This window comes from Eriocheir sinensis, chromosome 8, assembly GCF_024679095.1.
Source record: "Eriocheir sinensis breed Jianghai 21 chromosome 8, ASM2467909v1, whole genome shotgun sequence".
NCBI classification, from domain to species: Eukaryota; Metazoa; Arthropoda; class Malacostraca; order Decapoda; family Varunidae; genus Eriocheir; species Eriocheir sinensis.
Genome location: NC_066516.1, coordinates 1,210,060 through 1,232,553, shown reverse-complemented (window position 1 = coordinate 1,232,553; position 22,494 = coordinate 1,210,060). Strand labels below are relative to the sequence as shown.

The 22,494-nt window shown below is 40.6% G+C and overlaps 1 protein-coding gene across 3 annotated transcripts in view; it reads left to right on the top strand.

Moving 5' to 3' along the window:
• LOC126995365 (trichohyalin-like) overlaps window positions 1-22,494 on the top strand; it is a 71,762-nt gene that overhangs the window by 3,687 nt on the left and 45,581 nt on the right. For all 3 annotated transcript variants that reach the window (XM_050854856.1, XM_050854855.1, XM_050854854.1), the window contains exons 2-4: window positions 2,370-2,527; window positions 15,491-15,644; window positions 18,870-19,042. Coding sequence is in view for 1 of the 3 variants with exons in the window: in XM_050854854.1 (XP_050710811.1) it covers window positions 2,370-2,527; window positions 15,491-15,644; window positions 18,870-19,042 (485 nt within the window). In the remaining 2 variants the exon portion in view is untranslated. The remainder of the gene's footprint in view (window positions 1-2,369; window positions 2,528-15,490; window positions 15,645-18,869; window positions 19,043-22,494) is intronic.

Sequence of the window (22,494 nt, the reverse complement as noted above, 5' to 3'; positions counted from 1 at the left end):
TCTGGTGACACGCGCCATGCAGCTGTTTGTTGTATGGGTGTGGTTGTGTGGTTTGTAAACAATGCAAATGGCGGCCTGGCTGGTATTGCGCGAAATATCTCCTCGTACAAGACTCGTGATGTACAGTTTCTGATATCATATTTACCCCATTATTCTCACTAATATTAATAATTAATAATGAACACATGGATATTTTTTTCCAATATGATTTTTTATGTAGCTTGTACTGCTCCTTAGTTATACAATCAAGCCACCTGTGACATCAAGATCAAGATCATACAAATGGCGCCCGACGGAAAAACGGAATAACAGCAAGGCATGGGCAATCTTCCATCGATTTCAATTTTGTATAGTAGTTATTAGATCGCCCTGTATTCTATGGTAACATATTATAAGACAGCTACGGACTATGAAGGACTATATACAATGATAAAGGAAAGTTTGCCGTTGTTATTGGATAAGACAAAAAACAGACCTTTAAAAACGCCCCAAAGAAGAAAAAAATCATTAAAAATTTGTACACTCGGAGTACAAGGCGCAGGGCTAAACTTTCAGGCATTTTTTTGAGAAAAAGGTGTACGCTATACGCTGAAAAATACGGTATTTATTTTTCGACAGAAACCTACCTCTTGTGTGATTTACATTGTTTTTGATTTTCGCGACCTCTCCAAGAACGCAATACTCGCGTAAATCGAGTTACCTGTATATATATATATATATATATATATATATATATATATATATATATATATATATATATATATATATATATATATATATATTTAAGGAAGAAGGAAGAACATATGAGGCAGTTGTACAGGAAAAGTATCAAGTCTTCTTGTCCTGTACTGATCCTGTACTGGTCCTGCAGCAAGTCAGGCACCGGTGAATCATTGCCATCTCTTACAAGAAAAATATTAAAAAGCATAAAAAAATAAATTATTAGTTTTACTTGTGATTTTTATGTGAAAAACTCATCTTGGGTAATGTATATTAAACTATGGTTTTATTTAACATTGGCCAAGTTTAATACAAGAAAATGGCCTCATAAGACTGAAACAAATAATCAGTGGAAACGAGCAAGGATTAATGCCATAAAAAAATAAAAAAATTAAATGAATTTTTTTTTTATTTAAATAAAAAAAATTGAATTAAATCTTTTTTTTTTTTTTTCATGATTTTTTTCCAACCCTGGTCCAGGTTGATCGACAATCAGTAAAAGTTATTAATAGGAACAAAAAGCACCAAAATTAGGAAGTGCCAGTAAATGAAATATTTGAAATATATACACCTCTATGTTTTAAAGAATCACCACACATACACACATGAATCATCCACAACCTTTTATGATACTTCCATTTGAAGCTGCATTCATTTTTCTTTGTGCAATTTCAGTCAGTACATGTCCAAAACATGACATGATCTGGTTAGAATGTTAAGAGACTAGACAGTTGTGAAGTGGTGCTGTCCAGTGGCTGTCTGGCTGGTCAGTCAAACAACCAACCATGATAATAGAATATGATAAAAGAATACTCCATGTATTTTAAACTAATGTAGAGAATAGAGGTTTACATATATTTAATTATATTCACTAATAAAAAAAATTATTTAAAAAAATATAGTTTAAATAAAAAAAATGATTTAAAAAAAAAGTTAGCAACCCTGTACTGCACCAGTCCTAATCGAGGAATTTTTTTGTCATAAATTGGTTCTATCAGTTCTTCACTACATTCCTTTCATACTTGGCCCAATATATCATCTGGTCCCATTGCCTTTCTGCCATCCAGTGACTTCTTGAGGTTTAATGAGTCATTTCTCTCCACAGCTTTGTTTTCCAAATTTTTAAGTGTTCTTTCTCTTATCGCCATGGGTTCAAATTCAGACTCATTATTGAATGCCTAAAAAAAATTATTCACTCTTATTTTATGTACTCTTAATGTATTTATAGAACAATTTTGGTTCATCCTTACATTTTTCAACCTTTTATTTTTCATTGTTTTTCTTCCTCCCTTTTCATTGTATGACATGAGATGTGTGTGTGTCAAGCCATGAAACATTGGAAAAAGCTTTTGAAGGGGCCAGCAGATATCTGCTGATTTTCAACATCAGCAGCTGTCTCTGTTATTTAAACCCTGCAGATGTTGAGGTTTGACTGTATTTCACCCCAATATTATACAGTATCCATATGTTACTTCTGCTTATCTTATTGTTTTGTACACACACATTACCATGAAAGGAGTCAGATCATTACTGTGGCTGATTCTTTTAGGGTGGTTTAAGTGTATGACATAAGATTCTTTTAGTAGCTACTCTTTATATTTTGTTGACACCCTCCTGTGTAATAATCTAATGAAACTTATTTATTTCAGGATTCAGACTATAACAGAAATGGCTTAAAAGATGTGGGAGACCTGAGTAAAGTAGACTTTTCACAGCAGTACTCTTTTGTGTCTGAAACTGAAATCAATGAAGAGTGCCAACCAAGTGGTCGCAAAGACACTGAGTCAACAGATTTTCTTCAGCAAAGGTAAATGAATTGCAGTTGCACATTGTTGAAAATAATTCTTTGCAAGACTGACTGTTCAACCCTTTCACTGTTTTCTTTTTTTTTTTAAATTACATTGACAAATAGAACATATTGGCTATCAATTAGCAACTGGGACACTTTACTCTTTGTTTAGTAACTTTTTGCAGTTTCAGTTTTGCCTATTTCAGCATCATGTGTGTAAAGGACTTACTTTAAGACCAGATTTAAAAATAATCACACCTTCAAAAATAATACCCATCTAATATCATTTCAAATTAGACAAGAGATCATAGAAAGCAAAATACAGCCAATGGTGACTCCTATCTTTAAGGTCAAGTTCAAGTTCAGTATGGGACTGTTCAATAGGTAGATATAGGCTCACATTCATTCAGCACTCAGCAATGATATATACTAGACTTCCCAGGCTATTGACAGCAATCTCTACTCTGTTCCCTCCTAATATCTCTGTCCTAAATTTCAATCCAAAGCTGGATGTTGCGCCTATGTGCGCGACGACTTCACTTGCTCTCGTGCCCACGACCTTGACTCTTCAGAATTTTCCACCATCTGGCTAAGACTTCATTGTCACTCTAACTAAATACATCTGTGCTGTTTATCTCTCACCTAACTCAACTAACTATGTAAAATTCTTTGACTACTTGAACTCTAAAGTGGAGCACATCTTGACCCACTCTCCTTTTGCTGAAATCTCCATTTTGGGAGATTTCAATGTTCACCACCAGCTTTGGTTTTCATCCTCTTTCACTGACCATCCTGGTGAACAAGCCTACAACTTTGCTCTCTTCAACGACCTAGAGCAGTTGGTTCAGCACCTTACACGTATTCCCGACCGTCTTGGAGACAGGCCCAACATACTAGACCTCTTCCTTACCTCTAACCCTTCTGCTTACTCTGTCAATCTGTTGTCTCCTTTGGGCTCCTCTGATCACAACTTTATTTCTGTATCCTGTCCTATCGCTCCTGTACATCCTCTGGACCCACCGAAGAGGCGATGCTTCTGGCATTTTGCTTCAGCTCCGTGGGACAACCTGAGGATGTCCTTTTCCGATTTCCCGTGGAATGACTTCTGCTTCTTGGATAGAGATGGTATGCGCCTAGCGCATTACAGAGGTGATTGTCTCTGGAATGGAGGCATACATTCCATGTACTTTCTCTACTCCTCATGCTAAAAAGCCTTGGTTTAATCATGCTTGCTCTCGTCCTGTCAAAGATAGATAGGCAGCTCACAAACGGTACAAGAGCCTTCGCACTCCTGCTGACCATGATCTTTATATTTCAGCCCAGAATCGTGCCAATTCTATTCTTCGACTTACCAAAACATCTTTCATAAATAGAAAATGTCAAAACCTTGCTTTTTCTAATTCTTCCCATGACTTCTGGTACCTAGCCCAAAATATCCTCCAATTTCAAATCTTCCTCTTTCCCTCCTCTCCTTAACCCTGACGGCAGCACCGCCGTCTCATTTATCTCTAAGGCTGAACTCTTCGCTCAAACTTTCTGTAACAACTCCACTATGGGTGATTCTGGGCATATTCCTTCTACTCATCCCCACTCTGACTCCCTTATGCCTGTTATTAAGATTTTTAAGAGTGATGCTTTCTATGCCCTCTCTGGCCTCAACTCTCAGAAGGCTTATGGACCTGATGGAATGCCTCCTATTGTACTTAAAAACTGTGCCTCCGTGCTAACACCCTGCCTGGTCAAACTCTTTCGCCTCTGCCTGTCAACATCTACCTTTCCTTCCTGCTGAAAGTATGCCTTCATACAGCCTGTGCCTAAGAAGAGTGACCACTCCAATCCCTCAAACTACCGCCCTATAGCTTTACTTTCCTGCCTATCTAAAGCTTTTGAATCAATCCTTAACCGTAAGACTTAAAAGCACCTATCCACTTCTGACCTTCTATCTGATCGCCAGTATGGGTTCCGCAAGGGGCATTCTGCGGGTGATCTTTTCGCTCTCTTGACCCTTTCATTGCTAAGCACTCGCAACGAGACTATCCCCTCAGGCGCGCTCGGGCACCCCAGCAGGGGAAGGGGATCTCTTTTAACCGCTGTATCTCAAAAAGTATTCATTACAGCTACAAAATAAAAACACCATTGGAAAGAGGAGGCCAAAATCTATAAGATTCGGTTATGTAAGCCTCTCCTGCGAACATACAGGCACGTTCAGGGGGTGTTTTTTGCTGTGAGTGCGACTGGCACTCGCAGCAAGCTTTTAGCACCCACCACCAGCAAGTGACGCTAGTGCTCGCTCTTTTAACCTCTGTATCTCAAAAACTATTCATCACAGCTAAAAACAAAAACACTATTGTAAAGAGGAGGCCAAGATCTATATGATTCGGTAATGTAAGCCTCACCTGCGAAAGTACAGGCTCATTCAGGGGGTGTTGCCTGTGAAGACGTACATTTATATGTGTGCGACGGTCAGCCGTATGGCAACTACTGTAGATCTCTTGATGATGGGGTGCTGGCAGGGCAGTACTGCCAACTGCAAAATTTACAACTATTTGGTCAAAATATCAGTCTTGTGATAGGTGAAACTATGCAAAATGTCGCTATATTAATTGGACAACAACATCCACCAATTGCTCGTCCGTAGATTTTCCGCGCTGGGCTGACATGATTTTCCACCAAATTTAGTGGAGAACCCACTCAATTGGCAATGCTGTGTTGTGAGAAATATTGTTGGAACACTCTCATACATGGGAGATTTGAATGTGGCTGGAGCTCGCAGCGAGTGTTTAGCACCACCAGCAAATGCACCTAATGCTCGCTGCGAGCGTTTAGCCATGAAAGGGTTAACTGACTCCTGGTCATCCTCTCTTAGCTGTTTCGGTGAAACTTTCTCTGTTGCGCTAGACATATCGAAAGCTTTCAGTAGAGTCTGGCACAAGTCTTTGCTTTCTAAACTGCCTTCTTTCGGATTCTATCCCTCTTTCTGATAAAATTCCACACTACAAGTTGCTTCATAAAATCAAGGAAATAGGCATCGGGGGTAAGCTTCACGAATGGATCAAGCACTGGCTAAGCAATAGAAAGCAAAGAGTTGTAATAAATGGAGTGACCTCTGAATGGATGCTAGTCACCAGTGGTGTCCCCCAAGGCTGTGTCCTGGGACCCGTTCTCTTCATCATTTACATCAACAACATTGACCTTGGTCTCAATAACTTGATTAGTAAATTTGCGGACGACATGAAAATCGGCAGTGCGGTACTTACAAAATGTGACAGGCGAAGTCTACAAGACGATTTGCGTAAAATATCAGATTGGTCAGTAAAATGGGAAATGCCTTTTAATATAAACAAGAGTCAGATTCTGCAGGTTGGATCTAGAAATATAAAGAAGAACTATGAAATGTGTGGCGTTAAAATTAAAAGCGTTCACTCGGTCAAAGATCTTGGCGTCACAGTCGTGTCTAACCTCAAGTTTTCCCAGCAGTGCAACGAGTCCGTTAAAAAAGCAAACAGGGTTATGGGTTTGAATAAGATAAATTTTTCATTCAAGAATAAAGATGTTATACTACCTCTGTATAATAGTTTCGTTAGACCTCATTTGGAGTATGCTGTGCAGTTTTGGTCTCCCCACCAAGCGAAAGACATTGCTAAATTAGAAGGTGTTCAGCGTAGAGCAATCAAGATGATTCCTTCATTACGAAACAAACCCTACAAGGAAAGCCTGTCAGATCTAAACCTATTTTCTCTTGAAAAACGCTGCCTAACAGGAAATCTGATCGAGTGCTTTAAAATACTTAACGGTTTTACCAACGTGGATCCGACCAAGCTGTTTGTGATGGATGATTCGACGCGAACAAGAAATAATGGCGCTAAACTCAAATGTAGACAGATTGCACAAAATTCTTCTTCACTAATGCTGTCGTTAGAGATTGGAACAGATTACCACCATCAGTGGTGCAGTGTAACTCGATTGCATCGTTTAAGAATAATCTTGACCGCTATCTCCTCCATCTATATGTTCACTAGGTCAGTTTCAACGTCATGGTGGCCGCATAACAATTATCACTTAGGTTTAGGACAGACCACCTAGTTTGGTCTTTACAGCCTGTGTGGTCTGGTTATCTATGTAATTCTGTGTAATTATGTTCCTTTATCTCCAGTTTCCTTTCCGGCCTTTCTATCTTTGCTGTGGTAGACGGTCACTGTTCTTCCCCTAAACCTATCAACAGTGGTGTTCCACAGGGCTCTGTCCCATCACCCACTCTCTTCCTGTTATTCATCAATGATCTTCTTTCCATAACAAACTGTCCTTTCCACTCATATGCTGATGACTCCACTGTGCATTATTCAACCTCTTTCAACAGAAGACCCTCTCAACAGGAATTACAAGACTACAGACTGGAGGCTGCAAAATGCTTAACCTCAGACCTTGCTATCATCTCCGATTGGGGTAAAAGGAACCTTGTGTCCTTCAATGCCTCAAAAACCCAATTTCTCCACCTATCAACTCGACACAATCTTCCAAACACCTCTCCCCTATTCTTCGACAACACTCCGCTGTCACCTTCTTCAATACTAAATATTCTTGGTTTATACTTAGCTCAAAAGCTCAACTGGAAACTTCACATCTCCTCTCTTACTAAATCAGCTTCCTCGAGGTTGGGCGTTCTGTATCGTCTCCGCCAATTCTTCTCCCCCGCACAAATGCTTTCCATATATAGGGGCCCTGTCTGCCCTCGTATGGAGTATGCATCTCACGTGAGGGGGGGCTCCACTCACACAGCTCTCTTGGACAGAGTGGAGTCTAAGGCTCTTTGTCTCATCAGCTATCCTCCTCTTACTGACAGCCTCCTACCTCTTAAATTACACCATGTTGCCTCTCTTTCTATCTTCTCATCATCATCATCACCAAAATGCTCGTACACACTTTCATAACTCATTCCATCCATTCTACTCACACCACAAGCACTCCTCAAATAACTTATTTCCACTGGCTGCACTCTAGACCTCTGACTTTCATTCCAGACCCACGTTTCACTTGCATATGTGAGGGTTGGTACTATTATTGTATTTCTCAAAACCCTCTTTACCTCCATGCTCACACTTCTGCCATTCATGATTCGTCCCAAAGACCCTACCACCCTTCTTCCTTGCAATGCCCTTTCTCTTATCTCTCCCTCCATACCACCATGCTTACACATAACTGATCCAAGGTACTTAAACTCATTGACCTCCTCCATTTCTTCACCATTCAAAATTATTTTGCATTCTTTTTCACATTCAATTCCCACTCTATCTTCTATCAATATTTTCATGCTGACTGCTCTTTCTACTCATGCTCATCCTTATACTATCCAACCCCTTATGCAAGAGTTAACCAGCATCTCCATTCTTTCATCCCCTTCACTGGTAAACTCTGGAACAGCCTTCCTTCGTCTGTATTTCCTCCTGCCTATGACTTGACCTCTTTCAAGAAGAGTGTATCAAGACACCTCTCCACCCAAAATTGACCTCTCTTTTGGCTACTCATTACTTTTTACTTTTGTGGGAGCGGCAAGTAGCGTTTTCTTTTCTTTTTTATCTTTTTTTCCCCCTTTTTGTTGCCCTTGAGCTGTATCTGATGTAGAAAAAAAAAAATAGGGATGACTACTTGTTCGGAAACCACAAAAGTCCAGAAAATGGAAATTTCCCTTGTCTGGAGAAACGGCCATTCACAGATGTTTACAATGCTCAGTCCAGTGATCACCATATTCCTGCCTTGTCTAGAGATGCAGAGAAAACATTGCTCAAAAAAACTTGCTATTACTAACAATGTTGTTACTCCACAACTCTTTTTTTTTTTTTTTTTTTTTTTTTTACGTCTTGGCCGATTGCGCCGGTAGGCTTCTTCCCGGTGGATCCTAATGGTCGGCCCAGCCCGTTCTGGCACAGGCGAGTGTTTATAGTGGCGCCATCTTGCATTGGCTCATGCTGCCCTCCCGGAGCTCATCTTTGATCCTAGAATCTAGAGTCCGGGTTGATAGGTGGTCTTCTGGACAGCATGTGGGTAGTTTTAAGCCACTCGACGGCGGCTGAAAAATCCCAGCTTGGTGGCACCGGTCAGGGATTGAACTCATGTCCTCCTGAACGCGGAGCCGTCTCTCTATCCGTTCAGCCACCGCCTCCCCTTGCTAAACTCGGGATGTAGAAATGAGGCACAGCAAGGTTGTTGATATCTTGCTATGATGGAAAGGCAACTGATTGGCAGGGGACTTGCAATGACGTCATCAGAGTCAACAACCAATCACAGAGTTTTATTGCGAGCTGGGCCAATCACAAGGCTGCCGCTTCCCAGCTGTGTTTACATTGTCTGCTACCAGCTCCTTCATGCCATCCAGCGTGCCCTTCTCTACCTGTCATCTGAGGGCTGGGAGATAAACCTGCAATGGGTGCACTATTTATGTTGTAAATAATAAATTATACTACTTAACTCCCTTTGACCGCAAAAGTTTTTTTCGGGAGGTCCCTCTTGAACGCAAATGTCAGCGGAAAATGAACTTTGAAACTGAGAAAGTCATAAAAGATTGGTTTATAGAAAATTTTCTGATGCACCCTGCTGTGAAATCCGTTTCTTTCTATGTAGGTTGTCGCATTTGGCGGGAATTCCATGATTCCCAAAAAATTCCAACTTTTTACTGGTGCGTCGTACAGAAAAAAATTATTGAACAAAAGTTGCTCATTTTATCACAATGAAGTAAGTGAAATATAGTTTATAATCTTTGACCTGGATATTTACTGCCTACAGAGAGCCAAAGTTGCAGTGAATCTCAAAAAAAAAAATTGTAAATTTTTTGCATTTTTTTCATTCTTGAATGAATCTCATTGAATAAAAGTAGTAGGAAAGCATCCTTATAACTCTACTGCAAAATCAGATTTTTATTTGGACTGACTGTTTGGCTGGATTTCCATGATTCCCCCAAAATTCCAACTTTTTATTGGTGCGACATACGGGAAAATTTATTGAAAAAAAGTTGCTCATTTCATCACAATAGAGTCTGTGAAATATAGTTTATAATCTTTGACCCGGAAATTTACTGCCTACAGAGAGCCAAAGTTTCAGAGAAACTCGAAATATAATTTATGTAAATTTTTGTAGTTTTTTCATTCTGGAATGAATCTCATTGAATAAAAGTTGTAGAAAATCATCCGTATAACTCAACAGTGAAATCAGATTATGATTTGAACTCACTGTTTGCCTGGAATTCCATGTTTCCCAAAAATTCCAACTTTTTACTGGTTCGACATACAGGAAAATTTCTTGAAGAAAAGTTGCTCATTTTATCATGATGGAGTGTGAAAAATATAGTTTATAATCTTTTACATGGAAATTTACTGCCTACAGAGATGCAAAGTTGCAGTGAAACTCAAAAAAATATTTTTTGTAAATTTTTGTTATTTTTTCATTCTGGAATGAATCTCATTGAATAAAAGTTGTAGAAGATCATCCGTATAACTCAACTGTGAAGTCAGATTATGATTTGGACAGACCGTTCAGCTGGAATTCCACGATTCCCCCCAAAAATCCAATTCCCGCTTCCCATTCCTTTGAGCACTCCTGTGAACAAGGTATTAGCTCATCTAGAACATCACGTATATCATTGGAGGTGTCACGACTACACTCAGCACGCACACAACGAGCAGAAACTACAGGAAGACTGCCGAAACAGGACGGCTGAGGGAACATAATCGCTCTGCAGACACCATGATGCGTAGGCAGGAATTATAGACTTTTTAGCACCGAGTGGTGGTAAGGGACAGAAGCCAGTTAGTCACCTAGCATCGACAGAGACCTACTATCCATATCAGCCCCTATTATATACAGTTTTTCGCAAATATCTTTCAAATGAAGACTCAGATCAGCATGGTGCTTTGGCACAGATTGTTTCACACACTCCGCTAATTTTTGATGCTATTGTCCAGCGCCAGATGCGGTTAATTATGGCGTTTACTCTTGACTGTGATGGCAAAACCTGCATGAGCCACTTACACATTTGAACAGGTGAGGCGTGACGTATTTGTGACGTGTATCCACCAACTACCTCCACCCCTGGCTTCCCCTACTCCCATCCCTCCCTTCTACCCTCCTCCTTCTCCCCCCCTGCCCTCTTTCTCCCCCATACTCTCTCATACATCCTCTCTCTCTCTCTCTCTCTCTCTCTCTCTCTCTCTCTCTCTCTCTCTCTCTCTCTCTCTCCCCCCACACACACACACACACACACACACACACACACACTTGCGCTGTACACAAGATATGAATCCATGCACACGTGTGACTTGAATTAATGGCAGATAAATAGAAATTATATGCCGTCTGCATCAGCACCAACAGTGATGACGAGGATGACCTGTTTGTCGATGGTGATGAATATTAAAGTAACATGTGGTCAGTTATTTACATTATTAATCCACCCATCTTATACTCACTGTCTATTTTTGTATGCTATGACTTTTTAACATATCTACATGAATCCATATCGTATGGCAGTCTTTTCCTAACATCAGAATAAATTATTCATATATTTCTTCAATTTCGTTTCATGCTTTTACTCTGCAATGAATTCCCGCTTCAATTCCACCCTTATTCCTTTCCCTCTCTTATGCAGTTTCCTATAAATGATCAAGCGTCAGCTATGTACTTCATCCCATCATACGTTCAATGTAACCTGTGGGAAGGAGGGTCATATACTTGTACAACTTTCCATGGGTGTATAATTGCTAAACAAACCTCATACAGCACTTAAGTAACATCCAGTTATGCTAGAACAGGAATTAGGGTCGTGTGCATAAAACATCCTACCATACTTAGAATACACTTTTGAGTTATCCACCATTATAGACAAGTCATATTTGTGCATAGCTTCACATCTCATGTACAGAGAGAGAGAGAGAGAGAGAGAGAGAGAGAGAGAGAGAGAGAGAGAGAGAGAGAGAGAGAGAGAGGGAGAGAGGGAGAGAGAGAGAGAGAGAGAGAGAAAGCCAGGGGTGGAGGTAATTGGTGGATACACGTCACAAATACGTCACACCTCACCTGTTCAAATGTGTAAGTTGCTCACGCAGGTTTTGCCATCACAGCCAAGAGTAAACGCCATAATTAACCGTATCTGGCAATGGACAATAGTGTCAAAAATTAGCGGAGTGTGTGAAACAATCTGTGCCAAAGCACCATGCTGATCCGAGTCTTCGTTTGAAAGATATTTGCGAAAAACGGTATGTCATAGGTTTTGATATGGATAGTAGTTAAGAGCGCCCTGCAAATTCCGGATAGCTTCTCGGTCTCCAGTGCTGGCATCATGTTAGTTGCCCACGTCTGATAGAACTACATATATGACACCAGTGGCATCATCATCATTAAGGGGTTAAGATCATACTGGCTTGACCTTTTTTTTTTTTTTTTTTTTTTTTTTTTTTTAGTCTTGGCCTATTGCACCGGTAGGCTTCTTCTCAGTGGTTCTCCTGATGCTTGGTCCAAGGCTTCTTCCCGGTGGGTCCCGATGGTCGGCCCAGCCTGTTCTGGCGCAGGCGAGTGTTTATAGTGGCGCCATCTTGCATTGGCTCATGCTGCCCTCCCGGAGCTCATCTTTAATCCTAGAATCTAGAGTCCGGGTTGATAGGTGGTCTTCTGGACAGCATGTGGGTAGTTTTAAGCCACTCGGCGGCGGCTGAAAAATCCCAACTTGGTGGCACCGGTCGGGGATTGAACTCACATCCTCCCGAACACAGGGCTGTCTCGCTCTCCGTTCAGCCACCGCCTCCTGGGTTAAATTATTGTTCTTCCACACACATAATATGGTAAATTTTCAGTCTTTCACCTGTCTCTCTATTCCGGACAAAACTACTTTTTTCTGGTAATTTTTGGCCTGATTTGAATTCGACCCCCTGGGTGTTATGCTCTCCCTCCCAGCCCCCCCCATTGTGCCCTGAGGCCAACGTTGCCAGATTGTCGTATTCCATGATTATATTTTCACATCCTACCCTAAATTTTTAGTTATCGCTAAAAGAGTAGATTTCTGATGTTTCATGGCAAAAGTAGGCATCAGAAACCGTAAATACTATGCCTGACACAACAACACAATCAGCAACGCGCCCGCCCCACACCAACCACCACTAACTTTCAAAAATCATTATAGATAATAATAATTTTATATATGTGGTATACATGGGATGCACTTTACTGAGTCTGCTGAAGATGAGAAATGAAGAAAGAGAAAGACAGGACGTGAATGAGACCGAATACAATAATACCTACTGTGTCTCTCCTGTTCTCTCTCAAGTAGTAATAATTAATTGAATTCAAATGAATAATTAATTGAATTGGGATTGACTATTGACTGGCAGACTGTGTTGACTCAACACAAACTCAACTCTTCAAGTCAAAAATCAAAAAACTCAAAGAAGTTTATGCGTAAAAGAAAGAAACAGGAAGAAAGAGACTACACCCATCACACACACATAGACAGGAAAGAGGGAACACAGACAAAAACACACAAAGGCAACATGCACACCAACAGTAAAGGGAAAAAGACATTGACTGGACCAAACTTGTCCAGCAATTCAAAAACATTACATTTAAAAGATTAACTGAAACATTCAAAGACTGTGATACATTACATACATGTCAACAAAGGATGCACATGGCGGTAGTGTCCACAAAAGTTTTTTAATACTTTAGCATCTCATACCATATACCATAATTTAGTGCTTAGTGCTATAAAATAAAAAACAAAAATATATTAAATGAAGTAAACAATAAAAACAACCATAATCAAAACTCACAGCTCAATTTGTGGTATGTAAAAAGAGATAGTCACAAGGCTAGAATAAAACATTATTGAATTTTGTGTGGACTTTTTGTGAACACACATGTATAGCCAGTACCATCTATTGATCTGATTACCCACCTGTCTGTTCTTTCACTACACAATTTTTGCATCCCAGCGGGGGAAGGGGATCTCTTTTAACCTCTGTATCTCAAAAAACTATTCATCACAGCTAAAAAAAAAAACAAAAGAAGGCCCAAGGAGGCCCAGATCTATAAGTTATGGTTGAATGTTAACACTTACGCTAGGGATGAGGGATGATCAGCTTTTTTTGAAAAATCGACATCTCTCCTCTCCTTGTGCTGGGGGGTTTCTGGCAAGAATTAATAAATGCAATATTATTTACAAAAGAAAAATTTCAGTCAGGTGAAGCTGGTGAAAATATGCAAAATGTCGAAATATTGGACATATACACATCACAACTGGTTACTCTACTTTATGATTATCAGCTCAAATTTTGCTGATTTTATTCCAATTTGAGAACCCAGAACCACCCAAATGGTAATCCTGTGTTGTGAAAAAAAACACTCACATGCTGGAGATACCGGCTGGAGCTCTTGCTGTAGCAGCTTGTCAGCACCCACCAGCAAACCACCCTAACACTCACTGTGAGCGTTTAGCAATGAAAGGGTTAAGTATTGATCAATGTGATGAGTGGTTTCACAATCATGTAAAGTGCATGACATCCTATCAGATTATAGGATATGGTTATTTTCTGTATTGGGAGTCATCAAAGGATTGAATGTCTTTGTATTTGGTAATTAAAGGTTACAATTATCTAATTTTGAGTTCAGGTATTTTTTGATGTTTGAATTGTAAAGCAAACCTTGTTCACATTGCTGATGGTATTTTGAAGGGTCACTATATTGGGAAGGTTAAGGTTCAAGATTCACTCACTCACTGCATGACCACTTTAAGGACCTCTCCTGTTTTTTTTTTTTTTTTTTTTTTTTTTTTTTTTTTTTTTTTCCCACAGAGGTCACAGAGCTTCAGGCCCTTGGGCTCTAATAAAACACTTGGGGACTTAACACTGGGGGTGCTTTTAATCAAAATCACTCATTTGTTGATCAAAAAGTTTGCATGATACACTGTTCTATTGAGGAAAAAAAGCAGTCCCTAATACAAGTTGAGAATCCTTTATCCGAAATTCCAAAAATTGAAAACTTCCAAAATCCGAAAGTTTTTGAATGCTGACATGAGGTGTCTCAAATGGAAAATTCTACAAAGTGATGGGAAGGTTCCACCACATACAGCTGTTGTGTGCTGCTCAGGGTTGCTAGGTCCGCGTTTTTCTGCCCAATTGGGCGGAAAAACCTACTGCTGCATTGACACGGTAGGCGTAAAAACATCTGCCCACCACCACCGCAGGTTTTGGGCAGCTTTTGGGATGGGATTGGGCAGGAACACAGTCCACAACCAGGCAACTCTGGTGCTGTTATGTGTTAGTTTGTTGTCAGCAGTTGTCACATTAACACCTTCGCTCGTTACTCATTGTGATTACCGCGTGTTGTGTGCTCTGTGGTGTAAAGATATTGTTGAAAATGTCAAAAGGGCCTGCATTTTCCAAAATCCGACAAAATCAGAAATCCGCAACACGTTCAGATTTTGGATAATGGATTCTCAACTTGTATATACAAACTCCTATCTTATTTGACAGTGCACATGGAGTGGTCTACCAAGGTCCAGACTAAAAACAAAAAAATAATCTTTGAGTTCTTAGGTAGCTAAGGGACATGAAGAAAGACCTGAAGGCTCAAGGCTGTTTTTTCACTGAACCTGCTTCTGACAGTTGAAATCAGAATTCAAAGGTGTGATAGTCATTGTTACTAAAAACTGAGAGTGTAATTTCAATATTCATATCTGAAAGGAATACCATAAATTTCCATAACAGGAAGAACTACATATAGTGGTGTGTGATAAATGTAAGGAATTACTGTGAAGAATGCTAAACTTGGCCATCTTTTACTTTTTTGTTCTTTCTCAGATCATTCTCATCATTCTTTATATATATATATATATATATATATATATATATATATATATATATATATATATATATATATATATATATATATATATATATATATATATATATATGCCAACTTGCATATTCATAAAACTTATATTTACAGCTTTTATAATGTGGAAGCAACAAGTGAGCAAGGACACCTTTATTCAGACAGACCCAGTGCCCTAGAGATTGCTCGCAAGGCTCACGAACAATTTAAACTTCATCATCTGTTGAAGAGGTTATCCCTGGAGAAAGAATATAAACAAGAAGTACAGGTAGGTATTTATTGTGTATTGAAGTGTGTGTGTCATCATCAATAGCTACTTTAGGTAGGACTATTTTATTTTTGTATAATTGGATCTTGCTAATAATCATTTCCAAGATAATGTTTTTGACAGTAACAGCAAATTAAGATAGATACTTAGTTTATAGAATAATATTTGGATTCTTTTTTGTGGGAGAGTGCAACTTGGATTGCATTTGTTTGCTGCCTTCTTTATGATATTTTGATTAAACTTGCATCCTTGTCACAGCCATGCATAAAAGGGATTATTGGCAGTGCTACTTCAGGACTTTAACCCACTTCTCCCATTTAAACCCCTCATATCACTTATCTTTTTTTAGCTGAAGTAATATAAATCATTATAGGATCAAGAAAATTATTTTAATGCTCACCTCAAAGTAGTTAGGAAGATGCATGTGATCATTGTTCTGAGGTCTTCATTTGGATGTTACTGTGGCACAGCAGTGATTTTTTTTTTTTGTGTGTGTGTGTGTCGTAGCCTATTGCAGTTAGGCTTTTCCCTGGTGGGCCTGATGGTCGGCCCAGCCCGTTCTGGCACAGGCGAGTGTTTATAGTGGCGCTATCCTGTTTTGGCTCATGCTACCTCCCGGAGCTTATCTTTGAGCCTCTCTTTGGAGAGGATATCTAGAGTACGGGTTGATAGGTGGTCTTCGGGGCAGCATGTGGGTAGTCTTAGGCCACTCGACGGTGACTGAAAAATCACAGCCGTGCGGCGGCCAGGATTCGAACCCGCGTCCCTCCTGGAGCTCCCGGATGCGGCGCTGGCACGCTAACCACTCAACCACCGCCTCCCCCCGACTGTCCCACCCCCCCTCTAGTAAATTACACCTGACTCACCCACATCCATTTACACATCATCATACCTGTCAAATCCAACCTTTACAACTATTGGTTGTAGAGGCAAAAATACCATAACAGCACACACACACGCTGCAGTTTCAACCACAAAGTGTGAAAACTTTTGAGCTATAGGCAGGGTTGTTTTGATTTTAACCCCTTCCCGGTGGAGGATCTATATATAGACGTTTCGAAATTGGAACTTTTTTGTCGGCGTGTCTATATATAGACGTTTGCTCTCATTTGCCCACACTAGATTGTAGCATGGTCTATTATATAGATGATTCCTTACTACTGACAAAATTAACAAAATAAATCGTTATTTGGCATCTCAAACCCCCAGACACTTACCGACATTGCCTCTCAAGGACAGTCACCGCTTGTGCTTTGTCGGTGGTGGATGTGCTATGCACATCAGCTAACACTGGGAATTTATGCATTTTTTTCCTATTTTATTTTATTATTAGTATCATGTCAAGGAGAAAGAGACCTCTTAAGACGGAAGAAATGACTTCTTTGGCAGCTGAGGATATAGATGCTGATTTTTTGGATGTTTTTGATGATTCTGACTCATCTACTGCCAGTGATTACACTGATACAGAATCTAGACCTTCATATAAATATATCAATATACATATAACCAATCAAACTTAAATAACATCTATATATAGATTCAAATGTTTGTTCAGTTTTGCGGCAGAGTCTATATATAGACGTCAACCTGGAATGCCCACTTGCGGGGAATCTATATATACACGTATGGATGAAAGTCGACAGCGTCTATACAGAGACGATTTTTTGGGGGGTAGTACATACATCTGCCCTGCTGCCAGGAAGGGGTTGATTATGTGATTTAAATTGATTTAAGTCAGAGTATAAAAAAATCATGATTTAAATCAGTAAAAAAAAATCTTGATATAAATCGAAATTAACCCTTTACAGGGCACTCATAGAAATACTTAAAAATTCAAGTTTTTGATCATAGACCATGAAACTAGATCTGCTTCTAAGACATTTTTACTGATGAACATTTTTCGAAAATTTTCATTATAAGTTTGAAAATGAGGATAAATGAAGTGTCCAATATAGTAACCCGTGACCTCTGGTAAAAAAATGATTTTTGCAAGGATCATTTTATGTACACTGCCCCGCTATGTGGTACAAAAATTTACATCATATGCAATATTGAAAAAGGTTGAACACACAAATGAAGAAAGCTCAGACTATTTACATATATATATATATATATATATATATATATATATATATATATATATATATATATATATATATATATATATATATATATATATATATATATATATATATATATATACAGTCGTCCCTCAAATAGCACGGGAGTTAGGGACTCAGGACCCCCGTACTATTCAAAAATCAGTATAAAATTAGTGCCCCTCGTAGAAACACTCCTGGGCTGCGTTTGAGAGAGGCAATAGGGACTCTCAGTACGTCCCGAGTGCTCTCAGACGCGTGACACGGCAGCACAAGTTGCAAACTCGGCACGTCCGCTCCGCTCCCGGCTTTGAAAGGTGGAACGCCTCTGTGCTGTTATGACATCATCAGCAAATATGGCGGCCCAAACAAACACTTAAGTGCTTCCATTGCATCAGGAAGATCAGCGTACCCCATTTTGCTGTGAGTGAGACGCTGTTACCATAGCAACAACGAGGCTTAGTAAAAGGATGGCCTTTATCTGTACTCTTGCAGCACTCCTGGAGCACTGGCAGTTACTACGGCAAGAATTTCTTTTACACTATGATAGATAAAGCAAACACTGCTCTCATTCACGTGGTATGCTCTCCCTACCGCAACGTAACTCATCCCAAAACGTAACTTCTTCTAAATCTGAATTCTTCTGCAAGGTGAACACCTTTTGCGAATGCTTTGGGGTGCTTTAAGCAGGTGTTTTGGTAAAACAGTGTTGCCACTCACGCCACGCCTACGGTGCAACGAGCAGGAAATTTAAAAGTCCTAAAAAAGTTCTTCCATGACAATCCGTATAAAACCGAAACCGTACTATTTGAGGGACAATATATATATATATATATATATATATATATATATATATATATATAGATATAGATATAGATATAGATAGATAGATAGATAGATAGATAGATAGATATAGATAGATAAATAGATAGTTTTATTTATATATATATATATAGAGAGAGAGAGAGAGAGAGAGAGAGAGAGAGAGAGAGAGAGAGAGAGAGAGAGAGAGAGAGAGAGAGAGAGAGAGAGAGAGAGATAATATTATATAGATATATGGATGATAGGTGAATAAAGAATTCTATATATTTTTTTGTTTTATATATATATATTTTTTTTCTTACAGAGAAAAACATTGGAAAAGCAGGAGACATATTTGCAGCACCTGAACAAGATCCATATTCAGCATGAGGAGGAGGCTGTAAAATATTATCAAATTCAGAAGGAAAAATTGAAGGATGAAGAAAATCTTTTAAGGCAACAGCAAGAAGAAGCACTTAGGGCAATACAGCACTGCAAGTTGGTATTCTTATATACTTCATGTGTTTGCTTTATATGATATGAGCAAATCTCATAATGTGAGCATCTGCAAATAGAAATGGACAACATAAGACCATATACTGTTTGGTTTTTTTTTTTTTTTTTTTTTTTTTTTTTTTTTTTTTTTTTTTTCCCCATGTGGCAGCAGCAGCCATAACTTCATTAGTGCTACATTCATTTATACATGCAGTAAAATCCTTAAAACTCAGCAATCTATTACTTGAAATTTGATACAGCTTGGCAAGGCAAAGAAATATTCATTAAAAAAATCAGTTTGGAATTCTAACATAATGGGAAAATTTTGGAAAAATATTTATGCATCGTCATCTTTTGCCGAGTTGAAACCACATTCAGTGGTCTCTACTTGGCATGGTGAACCTGCACTAGCTTTGTTTCATCATGCACTACTGTATACACGTTCTCGCGAGCCTTGCGCAGAAGCTCTGCACCCTTGGTCCCATCCCTCCCAACTCCGTGAATACTAGTGGGGTGAAGGAGTCCTGGTCCATATTCTGTATTCTTTCCTTGTACGCTCTGTTTTTCTCTTGCTCATTTCTTCTGTGGGCTGCATTGAGGGTCAGGTCTCTATGGCAGTGGGCCATGGGATCAAAAATCCTTATGCCAAAGTACGCCCTCTGTCCACGAGTCCAAAACCCTCTGGCACTAACATCCACTCGTGCCTTGTTTGAACCATTTGTGGTGGGTCTGGTGAGGTGTTCGCCTTGCAGAGGATGCAGCATGGGCTCCACGGTCACGCCGTGACAGACTTCTTTCAGCATCTGAGCTGTCGCGTCTCTCACTTCATGTCTCATGCAGATGAAGCCTCCTGTCTTGCATTTGCACTTGGTTGAAGGGTGAGCCACAGGCACACATGTTTGGGAGCCCATCCATTGGCCAGCCATACCTCAGGGCAATGGCATCTGTGAACTCTTTCTTGTTTAAGTTGAAGCCTTTTGCCCTGATAGGTAGTGTAGTTAGCCATTTCGTTGCGCCCACTTCCTGTGCTGTATCCGTCCTTCTTTTTGTGTCTTCCGGGAGTTCTTTCATTAGGTCACTCAGAGTGTCTCTCTGTTCTCCTTCTCGGTTCATGGAGATTTCATTCCTTATTGACCTAATTTCCTAAAAGTTGTCTTCTCCCCTTTCGTTTTGGTTGATAATGTATGTGGTCAAAGAGGCTGTAATTCGGAGTGAGTTCTCGAATTTAGACTCTGCCAGATTTTGCGGGATTGTGATGCCGAGCCCACCCCTTCTTGGCGGCAACTCCAGTAACCTCTTCTGGTCGCTGAGGCATCTACCATTTGCTATCGCAGGTATGAAGGTGTTTCTGATGGTATCTTCCAGAGGTTTCAATAACAGAGCAACATCAGGAACTGTCCTCATGAGGTAGTTCCATTTCTGCTTGACACCGTACGTAAATGCTGTGTAGGCTGCCTGCGGTTCTGTTTTGGTGATCTCGCTCAGCCTCTGCAATTCGGACTCCCAATGTTTTACAGCTGTTTTCACATGCTTGATTCTGTATTCAGCTTTTCCAGTGACTGCCTTGAGGTGTCTTTCACCGGTCACTGACAGCTTCACGTTACTGCCCTGGAATGTGGTTTTGGCCTGATTGTATGCCTTTGGTTTCACCATCACCACAGACTTAGTGGCATTGGGGCGGTACCCTATTTTAGGGCCATGTTCATTGATGAGGTCCCACCATTTCGTGAGGTCTGCAGATTTTCTTACCCCGGTGAGGTCATCTGCATACGCCACCTGTTTGCGTTGGTGTTTTCATGGCGGATGATGTCCTGCAGCCTCATCATTCCCAAGGCATACATTGCCATAGCCACTGGGTCGCTCTGGGTGGTGCCCTCTGAGGATTGTATGACCTCCGGGTCTCCAAGTCGTTGGTCATTATGACTGCTGATGAACAGTCTGGCAGGTTCCTTGTATGTATTTTCAATATACTGGGCAAAGATAGGGCACTTGATTTTGATGTTGCGCAGTGCTGTTTCCCTACTGATAATGTTGAATGCATTAGCAGTGTCCATCATCAGCACCGCCTTGATTCTGGGTCTTCAAACATTTTCCTGCCGGCGTGGATGGCAGCTTCACACCCAGCCTTCCTCATATCGTCCTTCATCACCTCCATGACAGCCTTGCCTATGATCCTCCTGAGCACTTCCCCTATCCCAATGGGGCGACAGCCTGGTTTTTTATCCTGCGGGATGAGCTGGCAGGCCGTCAAAGGCTCGAGGTATTGGCAATTTTCTGACACCAATTTTCTTGCTAGGGCGGCTATTGCATCGCAGAGATCCACAGATGGATTACCAAAGATGTTCTTACTGAGGAGGTGTTTCCACCTCTTGGCATCCAAGCCTGATGGTCCAGCTGCTCCTTGAATGTGAAGGGCATGCCTCCAGATCACCTCACCGCTGCTATGGTCAAAGACAACTTGATGCTGGGGGTGTAGTTTCCTAGAAACCTCATTTCTGGGCGTGCAGGTCTAGCATCTGGATGCTTGTCCTTAAGGATCTGGCGTGTCTCTTCTGTCATGGACAGGGCCCCCGCTGCCTCATCTTCTAGTGCCAGTGACCTAGTTGCCATGGCCACTTTGCCTTGTCTTGTCTTGTCAGCAAAGTTTCTAGCCCTGTCGTTACTGTCATTCTTGTAAATGTTACCTCTGCGTAGTCTCTCCTGCAGTGTTTTAGCCTCGTCAAGTAGCTTTCGGACGTCCCCTTTCCTCCGCAGCTCCATTATTCTTTGTACCGCCTTCGCGTCCTCAGATAATTTTGACTTTTTGTGAGTCCGTTGGCATAAGAGGTTCAGCAGTATGGCCATAATCTTTAGGGCGTAGGGAGCGATTTACGTTGAGTTGTTATACGCTCTAATGAGGAAGGTTTTCTACTCTATTAGCGTTTTGGTGCCGTTACATCTCGGGACCTCAAATATGCTACCGTGAGAAAATGTTACTACCTGATTGTAAACGTCTCGCTCCCACTCCTCTGTCTCCTCGAGCCAGAAGCGAAGCTCGCGTGAGGCGTCCTCACCTTGGTCACCCTGCCCTTGTCTCTCGTCACCTGCACCCCCTCCACCTGATCATCTCCGACGCCTTCATTGGCCTGCCCACCCAGCACCACTTGTGGTTGCTCACCATTTTCCACATTCTGCTCTCAAGGGTTTGGGTTTCAACAGTTTCCACCTCTCTTACAGTTCACACAGGGTTGGCCTCGTCTTACGCACGAGCATCGAACACAGTTTTGATTGCTAGACGAGCAGACGCAACACTGAGGTGGCTCTACCTGACAGGCACTCAAAATGTGGGGCATGAAATGAGGTCTTATCTGCATGAGTTAAAGGCTCATGATGTTGATCTTCTAAAACAGTGGTTCAACCAAAGCCCAGGGGTTCAGCGAGCCAGTCTCGGGTTCGGTGAAGACCCTCCCGAAAAA